The sequence below is a fragment of the Bombina bombina genome, chromosome 6 (genome assembly GCF_027579735.1).
Source record: "Bombina bombina isolate aBomBom1 chromosome 6, aBomBom1.pri, whole genome shotgun sequence".
Taxonomy (NCBI): domain Eukaryota; kingdom Metazoa; phylum Chordata; class Amphibia; order Anura; family Bombinatoridae; genus Bombina; species Bombina bombina.
This window is the reverse complement of record NC_069504.1, coordinates 701,656,494-701,668,723: the sequence shown is the minus strand read 5'-3', so window position 1 is coordinate 701,668,723 and position 12,230 is coordinate 701,656,494. Positions and strand designations below refer to the sequence as shown.

At 37.8% G+C, this 12,230-nt stretch overlaps 1 protein-coding gene across 1 annotated transcript in view; it reads left to right on the top strand.

The window, feature by feature from the left end:
* The window catches only part of MAN2B1 (mannosidase alpha class 2B member 1), a 228,584-nt gene that overhangs the window by 80,150 nt on the left and 136,204 nt on the right, over positions 1 to 12,230 (top strand). The window contains exon 12 of the mRNA XM_053717829.1: positions 10,096 to 10,203. Coding sequence (XP_053573804.1) covers positions 10,096 to 10,203 — 108 coding nt within the window. The remainder of the gene's footprint in view (positions 1 to 10,095; positions 10,204 to 12,230) is intronic.

Below are 12,230 nucleotides of genomic sequence, written 5' to 3'. Positions count from 1 at the left end.
AACCTGGAAAACTTTCAATAAAGCATTTGGAAAAAAAAAAAAAAATACTTTTGAAGTGGGACCGTGGAGTGTGGGGTATATGAATTTTATAGCTATATTAAAAAGTAAGTTATAACTGATGCAATGTTCACCCCTCTGAGAAGGAGGAGGCATGAGTCAGATTAATAATCTCTGCATTGGATGGGATACAAGAGACTCTTTATTTTGCATGTAAGTTATTTATACTTTGTATTATTCTGTTACAATTTTGTTGTTTTTATTTTCTATTTGACATGTTAATGGCCTGTTTTATGTCTGATTGTGTTCAATATACAAGCATCTTTTGAAAATCAGAAGGAAAAAAAAGACAATAAATAAAAAAATAAAAAAAGGAAGTTATAGCGTATCTTCATTAGAATGGATATATTAAAGTCCATCTAAAATATAATTTACCTTCCTTATCGGATTATACAAAATGGAATATTTGCCATTGCTTTAAAGCAAAGTTAATTTGAATGTCCAGTTAAATGTAACTCATTCTGTCTGTGCTCTCTATCACAATGTCCTTTTCTTTCATGTTATTGGCAAGAGTCCATGAGCTAGTGACGTATGGGATATACATTCCTACCAGGAGGGGCAAAGTTTCCCAAACCTCAAAATGCCTATAAATACACCCCTCACCACACCCACAATTCAGTTTTACAAACTTTGCCTCCCATGGAGGTGGTGAAGTAAGTTTGTGCTAGATTTCTATGTTGATATGCGCTTCGGAGCAGGCTGAAGCCCGGTTTTCCTCTCAGAGTGCAGTGAATGTCAGAGGGATGTGAAGAGAGTATTGCCTATTTGAATACCATGGTCTTCCTCTAGGGGATCTATTTCATAGGTTCTCTGTTATCGGTCGTAGAGATTTCTTCTCCTACCTCCCTTTTCAGATCGACGATATACTCTTTTATATACCATTACCTCTACTGATTCTCGTTTCAGTACTGGTTTGGCTATCTACTATATGTAGATGTGTGTCTTAGGGTAAGTAAGTCTTATTTTATTCATGACACTCTAAGCTATGGTTGGGCACTTTATATGTAAAGTTCTAAATATATGTTTTAAACTTATATTTGCCATGATTCAGGATAATCGGTGTTCCTTCTTTCAGACTGTCAGTTTCATTTTTTGGGAAAATGCATATGAACTAAATATTTTTTCTTACCTTAAAATTTTCAATTGACTTTTTTCTTCTAAATTGCGGGCTGTAAGGCTCGCGGGTGCAGAAAATGCTACAATTTATTGCGTCGTTTTTGGCGCGAGACTTTTTGGCGCGAGAATATCGTCATTTCCGGCATCATAGTTGGCGCCGGAAGTTTTCACGTAGTTGCGTCATTTTTTACGCATGTTTGTTGCAGACGTTTTTTTGGCGCCAAAAAATGTGGGCGTCATACTTGGCGCCAGTTTTTTTCACATTATTTCAGTCTCACTTTTTAGCTGATTCTGGTTTCTAGAGGCTTGTTTTGTTTTGCATTTTTTCCCATTCCTGAAACTGTCATTTAAGGAATTTGATAATTTTGCTTTATATGTTGTTTTTTCTATTACATATTGCAAGATGTCACTACCTGACCCTGGATCAGAATCTACTTCTGGAAAGACGCTGCCTGATGTTGGTTCTACCAAAGCTAAGTGCATTTGTTGTAAACTTTTGGTAACTGTTCCTCCGGCTGTAGTTTGTGTTAGTTGTCATGATAAACTATCTAACGCGGATAATATTTCCATTAGTAATAATCCATTACCTGTTGTTGTTCCTTCAACATCTAATGTTCAGGATATTCCTGTTAATGTTAAAGAATTTGTTTCTAATTCTATTCGGAAGGCTCTGTCTGTTATTCCTCCTTCTAGTAAACGTAAAAGGTCTTTTAAAACTTCTCATATTTCAGATGAATTTTTAAATGACCGCCATCATTCTGACTTATCTATCTCTGATGAGGATCTATCTGGTTCAGAAGATTCTGCCTCAGATATTGACACTGATAAATCTTCATATTTGTTTAAGATGGAGTTTATTCGTTCTTTACTTAAAGAAGTGTTGATTGCATTAGATATGGAGGAGTCTAGTCCTCTTGACATTAAAACTAATAAGCGTTTAAATTCAGTTTTTAAACCTCATGTAGTTATTCCAGAAGTTTGTCCAGTTCCTGATGCTATTTCAGAAGTAATTTCTAGGGAATGGAATAGTCTGGGTACTTCATTTACTCCTTCTCCAAGGTTTAAGAAATTGTACCCTTTGCCATCTGATAGATTAGCGTTTTGGGAAAAAATCTCCAAGGTTGATGGGGCTATTTCTACTCTTGCTAAACGTACTACTATTCCTATGGCAGATAGTACTTCTTTTAAGGATCCTTTAGATAGGAAGCTTGAATCCTTTCTAAGGAAGGCTTATTTATGTTCAGGTAATCTTCTTAGACCTGCTATTTCTTTGGCTGATGTTGCTGCAGCTTCCACCTTTTGGTTGGAGGCTTTAGCGCAACAAGTGTCAGACCATAATGCTTATAGCATTGTTAAACTTCTTCAACATGCTAATAACTTTGTTTGTGATGCCATTTTTGATATCATTAGGATTGATGTCTGGTATATGAAGAGCTTTATGGCTTAAATCTTGGAATGCAGATATGACTTCTAAGTCAACGTTGCTTTCTCTTTCTTTCCAAGGTAATAAATTATTTGGTTCTCAGTTGGATTCAATAATTTCAACAGTTACTGGGGGGAAGGGAGCTTTTTTGCCTCAGGACAAAAAATCTAAAGGTAAATATAGGGCTGCTAATAGTTTTCGTTCCTTTTGTCAGAATAAGGAACAGAAGCCTGACCCTTCCCCTAAAGGAACAGTTTCCGTTTGGAAACCTTCTCCAGTCTGTAATATATCCAAGCCTTTTAGAAAGTCAAAACCAGCTCCCAAATCCGCATGAAAGTGCGGCCCTCATTCCAGTACAGCTGGTAGGGGGCAGGTTACGATTTTTCAAAGATGTTTGGATCAATTCGACTCAAAATCTTTGTATTCAAAACATTGTTTCTCAAGGGTACAGAATAGGTTTCAAGGTAAGACCGCCTGTGAGAAGATTTTTCCTCTCACGCATTCCAGTAAACCCAGTAAAGGCTCAGGCGTTTCTGAAATGTGTTTCAGACCTGGAGTCGGCTGGGGTAATTGTGCCAGTTCCAGATCTGGAACGGGGTCTGGGGTTTTATTCAAATCTGTTCATTGTACCAAAGAAGGAGAATAATTTCAGACCAGTTCTGGATCTAAAAATATTGAATCGTTATGTAAGGATACCAACATTCAAAATGGTGACTATTCTGCCTTTTGTTCAGCAAGGGCATTATATGTCTACATTAGACTTACAGGATGCATATCTTCATATTCCAATTCATCCAGACCACTATCAGTTCCTGAGATTCTCTTTTCTAGACAAGCATTACCAGTTTGTTGCTCTTCCTTTTGGCCTAGCAACAGCTCCAAGGATCTTTTCAAAGGTTCTCGGTGCCCTTCTCTCTGTAATCAGAGAACAGGGTATTGCGGTATTTCCTTATTTGGACGATATCTTGGTACTTGCTCAGTTTTTACATTCTGCAGAATCTCATACGAATCAACTTGTGTTGTTTCTTCAAAGACATGGTTGGAGGATCAATTTACCAAAGAGTTCCTTGATTACTCAGACAAGGGTAACCTTTTTGGGTTTCCAAATAGATTCAGTGTCCATGACTTTGTCTCTAACAGAAAAGAGATGTCTGAAATTGATTTCAGCCTGTCGAAACCTTCAGTCTCAATCATTCCCTTCGGTAGCTTTCTGCATGGAAATTCTAGGACTGCTGCATCGGACGCGATCCCCTTTGCTCGTTTTCACATGAGACCTCTCCAGCTTTGTATGCTGAACTAATGGTGCAGGGATTATACAAAGATATCACAATTAATATCCTTAAATCCCAATGTTCGATCTTCTCTGACTTGGTGGTTGGATCACCATCGTTTAATTCAAGGGGCCTCTTTTGTTCGTCCAACCTGGACTGTGATCTCAACAGATGCGAGTCTTTCAGGTTGGGGAGCTGTATGGGGATCTCTGACAGCGCAGGGGGTTTGGGAATCTCAGGAGGCGAGATTACCAATCAACATTTTGGAACTCCGTGCTATTTTCAGAGCTCTTCAGTTCTGGCCTCTTCTGAAGAGAAAATCGTTTATTTGTTTTCAGACAGACAATGTCACAACCGTGGCGTATGTCAATCATCAAGGTGGAACTCACAGTCCTCAGGCTATGAAAGAAGTATCTCGGATACTTGTATGGGCGGAATCCAGCTCCTTTCTAATCTCTGTGGTTCACATCCCAGGTATAGACAATTGGGAAGCGGATTATCTCAGTCACCAGACGTTACATCTGGGCGAATGATATCTTCACCCAGAGGTATTTCTTCAGATTGTTCAAGTCTGGGGACTTCCAGAAATAGATCTGATGGCTTCTCATCTAAACTAGAAACTTCCCAGGTATCTGTCCAGATCCAGGGATCCTCAGGCGGAAGCAGTGGACGCGTTGTCACTTCCCTGGAATTATCAACCTGCTTATATCTTTCCGCCTCTAGTTCTTCTTCCAAAAGTGATTTCAAAAATCCTAATGGAGCGTTCGTTTGTACTGCTGGTGGCTCCAGCATGGCCACACAGGTTTTGGTATGCGGATCTCGTTCGGATGGCCAGTTGCCAACCTTGGACACTTCCGTTAAGGCCAGACCTTCTATCTCAAGGTCCGTTTTTCCATCAGGATCTCAAATCATTAAATTTGAAGGTATGGAGATTGAACGCTTGATACTTAGTCATAGAGGTTTCTCTGACTCAGTGATTAATACTATGTTACAGGCTCGTAAATCTGTGTCTAGAAAGATTTATTACCGAGTTTGGAAGACTTACATTTCTTGGTGTTCTTCTCATAAATTCTCTTGGCATTCTTTTAGAATTCCTAGAATTCTACAGTTTCTTCAGGATGGTTTGGAAAAGGGTTTGTCAGCAAGTTCTTTGAAAGGACAAATCTCTGCTCTTTCTGTTCTTTTTCACAGAAAGATTGCTAAACATCCTGATATTCATTGTTTTGTACAGGCTTTGGTTCGTATCAAGCCTGTCATTAAGTCAATCTCTCCTCCTTGGAGTCTTAATTTGGTTCTGAGGGCTTTACAGGCTCCTTCGTTTGAACCTATGCATTCTCTGGATATTAAATTACTTTCTTGGAAAGTTTTGTTCCTTTTGGCCATCTCTACTGCTAGAAGAGTTTCTGAGTTATCTGCTCTTTCTTGTGAATCTCCTTTTTTGATTTTTCATCAGGATAAGCGGTGTTGCGGACTTCATTTAAATTTTTACCTAAAGTTGTGAATTCTAACAACATTAGTAGAGAAATTATTGTCCCTTCATTGTGTCCTAATCCTAAGAATTCTCTGGAGAGATCTTTACATTCTTTGGATGTAGTAAGATCTTTGAAATATTATGTTGAAGCTACTAAAGATTTCAGAAAGACTTCTAATCTATTTGTTATCTTTTCTGGTTCTAGGAAAGGTCAGAAGGCTTCTGCCATTTCTTTGGCGTCTTGGTTAAAGTCTTTGATTCATCATGCTTATGTGGAGTCTGGTAAATCCCCGCCTCAAAGGATTACGGCTCATTCTACTAGGTCAGTTTCTACTTCCTGGGCTTTTAAGAATGAAGCTTCTGTTGATCAGATTTGCAAAGCAGCAACTTGGTCTTCTTTGCATACTTTTACTAAATTCTACCATTTTGATGTTTTTTCTTCTTCAGAAGCAATTTTTGGTAGAAAAGTACTTCAGGCAACTGTTTCAGTTTGATTCCTCTGCTTATAATTTCAGTTTTTTTCATTATAAGATTAAAACTTTTTGATTTGGGTTGTGGATTATTTTTTTCAGCGGAATTGGCTGTCTTTATTTATCTGTGGCTCCTCCCCCTACTGCACCCATTGTAGGGATTCTTAAGAGTACCAGCACTCCCTCTTTAGAACCAAAGGCAGTTAGACCTAAAGAAAGGGTTCCTGCAGCTCAAGTTTCAGATTTAGTTAAGGTTTTTCCACAGGCCCAGGATCAAGTAGACAACTTGGAGCAGGGGGACAAAACACCAGCGAGGTATCAGTTGAGAGACCCCAGGCCTCAGACAAAGTAAAAGTAAAACATAATGTTATCAATGTATCCTCTGTAGAGTTGACTACTGATCAGAGGAAGGTATTAGGCTATGGTTTGGGTTTCTCTCCTACATGCAACTTTAATGTATTTAATACACTTTTGGATGTTAACCGCTTAATACGTAATTTAACATTGAGAAAATACTATGGTAATCAAGATTTCACACCTGATGTTGAAAATTTACAGGTTGTTGCTGAAGAGAATAAACCATTAGGTTTTCATGAGGCTTGTGATGTAATATCTTTGCAAAATTTTGAATTTGAATCTATGCCAATGGTGGAAGAAACAAATGCTGGTACCAGATTCAAAAAGAAGTCCACATTCTATCCTGTACACAGTAGAGGGTCTGTATTAGAAACTTTTCATCAGAGAGTTGAGAGAGAGATTTGGTTAAACTGGCCCAAGATATGGAGAGACCGACACAGAATTTAACAAATAAAGAAAGGAAGGCCCTAGCTGACTTACAAAATAATGATGATTTGGTAATACTTACAGCTGATAAGGGAGGATCAGTGGTGGTTATGGACAGGAAGAAGTACGTGGATGAGGCCTTACGCCAGCTCCAAAACCCTAATGATTATGAAGTTTTAAGGAGGGATCCTACCACTCAATTTGGAAGGGAGTTGAGACAGCTTTTGGACGATGGTAGGGACCAGTGCTTCATAGATCAACAAACTTGTGAATATCTTGATGTACAACATCCTATGATGCCTTGGTTCCACCATCTTCCAAAGGTGCATAAGTCACTAGATCAGATCCAGGGAAGGCCCATTGTGAGTGGGATTGGCTCTTTGCTAGAACACCTCTCGCAATGGGTCGATTCTATTCTCCAGCCACTGGTAGTATCACTGCCAGCTTACTTGAGAGATACCACACATGTGATCAAAACACTGGAAAACATTCAATGGGAGGAAACTAGAGCATGGCTCACAGTTGATGCTGTAGCGCTGTACTCCTCCGCTGTACTCCTCCTTACCCCATGAGAAGGGAATACAAGCAGTTGCCTTTTTCCTTGATATGTGTACAGATTACACATCTGAATTTCAAAGCTTCGTAGTACAGACAGTTTCTTTTCTACTAACGCACAATTATTTTAAGTTTGAGGGGGTTTGCTATCTCCAGAGGTGCGGCACTGCCATGGGTGCAAAGTTTGCACCATCATATGCAAATTTATATCTGGGTAGATGGGAGCGGCGCCGCATCTTTGGAGATGGCAACCCCTTCAAAAAAAACATCAGATTATATCGTCGATTTATTGATGATTTGCTGTTTGTTTGGAGGGGAGACTGCAGGCTCGTACCAGATTTTGTCAATTACCTCAATGACAATGACCTGGGTTTGCGGTTTACATTTGAAACTGATAGGATGAAAATCCATTTTCTTGATTTGACCCTCAGTGGAAAGTTGGAGAGTCTATAGGGACGGGTGTATACCGTAAACCCATCTCAGGTAACAATTTGTTACATGGGAGAAGCAGTCACCCCCGAAAAATAAGATATGCAATAGCTAAAGGACAATTCTCAAGAATCAGGAGAAATTGTTCTGAAGATAGAGAATTTGAACTGGAAGCTAAAGGTTAAGAGAAAGGAAATATCCTGAACGGGATATTAAAAAGGCAAGGGATACGGTTCAGTCGGTCCCTAGAGAGTCATTACTGTCCAGCAAACAACGATCTACCAACAAGCAGTTTGAAGGGGTATACTTTGTCACACAGTTTAGTGCTCAATATCAGTCGGTGTGCAATGTAGTAAAGAAACATTTTTCTATTCTAAAGGCCGATGATAATTTGGTTGAGAAAGGGATCAGGTGTTCATATAAAAAAAGCACCACATTGGGCAATATATTGGCACCAACACAATTACAAAGGACAAATGTGTCAGCCAGTTCTTGGCTTAGACACCTGGGTATGTACAGGTGTGGCAGTAGTCGATGTAAGCCATGTTATTATGTACAAATAACTCAAGATTTCAGTTCCTATGTGAATGGAAAGCAATACAGGATGCAGTCCTGTGTCAATTGCAAATCAAGTTATGTGATCTATCTCATATCCTGCACACAGTGTCGGCTACAGTGTGTAGGTTTAACGTCTAGAGACATGAGGAGCAGGATAAGAGAGCATTTATCTACCATAAATGTGGGCAAGTCAACCACCCCTCTGGTACAGCACTTTCTGGTTAAACATGGAGGTCATCTTAACACCTTTCAGTGGTGTATAATTGAAAAGGTGGTGTTGCCATCTAGGGGTGGGGACCTGGACCACATTTTCGGCAAAAAGAGAGATCTTTTGGATCTTTCAATTGGAAACAAGAATACCTAAGGGCTTGAATTCTAAGTACGATATGATAAACTTTTGGGAATAAATACAACCTGCCCCATTTTATATCTGATAACTTTTTATTATTGAGTGTAAGGTTATGACAGATATATCCATTGCTTATCTATTTCCCTCTTGTTTAATTATTATTCATCAATCATTATTATTCTTTTTCCATCTCTATGTTTTTACATATATACATTTCCAAAATTATTATATCATGCAGTTTTACAAATGATCACTCCCTCAATGGTCCCAAATTGGTATGGGGCGCAAATAAGTATCAATAATTGTGAAATGTCTAATTTTATTATTTTTTGAATATATATTTTTTGAATTTTGGTAAACACTTGCTTGAGAGTGAGTACTGAAATTAGATTGATTATGTTATACACAGGCCAATCAATCCGTATAAGGATGTAAGTATTCTCACATATTTGTCAGTTTTAGGTAATACTAATAATGGGAAATTATATATAAAACATAAAAACCAAAAGTTTGATGTATACTTATTAATCATGCATGTATAGTATGAATCAGTTCATTATTTCTCTTTAAAAGTTACCAATGCAAAGTTAGTTTAGAATTATATACACTAATATGTGTTAATTACCAATGGTTGTGCAATAAGAATGTATTACTCTCTGTGGAGAGGTTAGGGTTAAAATCATCTGAAGCAGACAATTAATAGTTTTAATTAGGTTTGAATATTAGCCAATAGTAAAATGACTTGCCTTTTATATTGTGAGATCAGGCTAAGCACACCAGGCTATGATTACGGCTCACTAAGCCGAAACGCGTAAGCCAAGTGCTTTGTCTGCTCAGATCTTTCTTCTTTTTGTAAGGTGCTTCCCTGCATCAACTGTTTTAACTTTATTTTTTCAATAAATTGGATTTTAACTTACTGGAGTGGATCGACAACCTCTTTTCTGCTACTTTATTTTATCCCTCCCTCTCTAGGGACTCTTGCATGGAAGTTCCACATCTTGGGTATCTGCTATCCCATACGTCACTAGCTCATGGACTCTTGCCAATTACATGAAAGAAAACATAATTTATGTAAGAACTTACCTGATAAATTAATTTCTTTCATATTGGCAAGAGTCCATGAGGCCCACCCTTTTTGTGGTGGTTATGATTTTTTTGTATAAAGCACAATTATTCCAATTCCTTGTTTGATGCTTTCGCTCCTTACTTATCACCCCACTTCTTGGCTATTCGTTAAATTGAATTGTGGGTGTGGTGAGGGGTGTATTTATAGGCATTTTGAGGTTTGGGAAACTTTGCCCCTCCTGGTAGGAATGTATATCCCATACGTCACTAGCTCATGGACTCTTGCCAATATGAAAGAAATGAATTTATCAGGTAAATTCTTACATAAATTGTTTTTTTCTGTTTGCACTTCACTTCTCTTTCTAGGTTTTTTTTGCTCTCTCTCCCCTTTAACCTCTTAGGTGACAGAGGGTTCTCTGCCACCAAGAGTTTAATCCATTAAACAACAACTTGTTATTGATTCATTAATTTCCAACTCTTTATTTTGCCTTTTTTTTTTTCTCTTGCGTCGCTTAACCAGTAACTGTTCTTTACTTGCACTTATACAGGTGTTGGTCAAAAACGCTCTTTCCAAACTCACCAGAACAAAGGAGAAGTTTATGTTCTGTAACCTGATGAACATCAGTGTGTGTCCCATCACAGAGACATCCAGTACTGTAAGGAGTCAAGTCACACTCCATTATGCACCACATTTTTTATAACCTAATTCTATCTCTCTTCCTCTTATATTTCTTTTTTAACATACCATTCTCACTACTTTTCCATTTATTTTCTGTTCTAGTTTTACGCAGACTATGATTCCAATTCTACTTATTGTCTGATATTCTTTATTTTTCTTCTACACGGCAAAACATTTTCATTTTAAACCAGTATTCCCATAAATATGTTTCTTATGTAATTGAAACTATTAGCTCTTTATTTAGACATCATTGATACATTTTGCAACCTTGTATTTCCTACTTATAGTTTTTATATTTGACAAGGCAAAATGGCCAGTAAGGGATATTCCAATTAAACCAATCACAAAATGACACATCATCACAAATGGATACATTTGCATATACCAAAACTATTTCACTGCTTTATTATCAGCTGTTTGTTGATTAATATATTGAAATATTGATTTTCTACATTAGACCTGTATGTTAGCTGAAATTATGTTAATTGTAATCAGGGCCGGACTGGGACCAAAAATAGGCCCGGGCATTTAAGGCAAAGCAGCGCACTCCTTCCCCTATTTTTTATTTAACTGCCCACATACACACTCATATGCATGAACACCACACATAAATACACATATGCATGCACATTACACATATACACACACATATGCACACATACCACACATACTGTACATATGCTCATAAGCACGTACACCACACACATGCACACACTATTCACGCACATCGTTCACCACACATACATATGCATGCATGCCTACTACAAATATACACAAGCATATGCATTCACACCATACACACACACACACACACACCACACATACACACGCTCATAAGCACGCACACCACACATACACACTCATATGCATGCACACCACACATACATCCTCATATACACACACACACACACGCGCGCACACCCATATGCACGCACACCACATATACACCCACATACGCTCACCACACACACACACACACACACACAAATACATACACACACCACACATACACCCCCACTCATATGCACATACACCACACATACACACACAATACATACACTCATATGCATGCATACCACATATATAAATATGTGTGCGTGTGTGTGTGTATATATATATATATATATATATATATAATTATTTTTTTCAAGCGGCTACAGTGCACACCTTTTCTTTCTACAAAAACACATATATACCAATGTATGCGATAAAAAAAAATACAAATCACATCAAATATACCTAAACAGAGGACACAGAGGCCACTTGAAACATGCTATGGATATTGTAAACGCTTTAGGTCCATGAGCCTCTAATATATCACTCTTTAATTTACTGCACACCTTTTCATAGACCATTTATAAGCAATACTGTTACAGTCTGATTGCACTGCAAATTAGGATAAAGGTAATTTGAAATATTGAAAGAAACCCACCAGAACAAGAAAACATGTTGCACTAAGTAACTTGTGGATATTAATATTCTTATAAACAGCAGTATTTTTTATTTATTTTTGCAAAGTAACACAACTTACTAATTTGTTATTACATGGATTTGATTCCTGAATCAGTGAGGTTCAAAGCACTGTAGTAAAGTCATTATTGTATTAAAACAAATTAAGGGATTTAGTCAATGGTCATCAAATACTGCAAGCAAGAAATACCAGCAAAACTCCTATAGTTTTTTTTTTATGTGTAAAAGTAACCTTAGTTACACGTGAAGGGCAACATCCCCTTTGCCAATGAAGAATGCCAGTCCCTGTAACAATGCAATTTTATTTGTCAGTTTGTGACATCACCTATGCATGCATCCCGTTCATGTAAAATAAAGTATTACAATACTTGTGAGAATACCAGCCCTACTGCTAGCAAGGATAACAGTAGTCATCAACAAAAGTTATACTCAATAGTGTCACCCGCTCAGCTTGGCACAACCTATGCAGCTGCTGTTGCCACCTTTAAAGTAAAATGAAAAAATTACCAGTGAGGGGTAATAACCCTTTGCCAA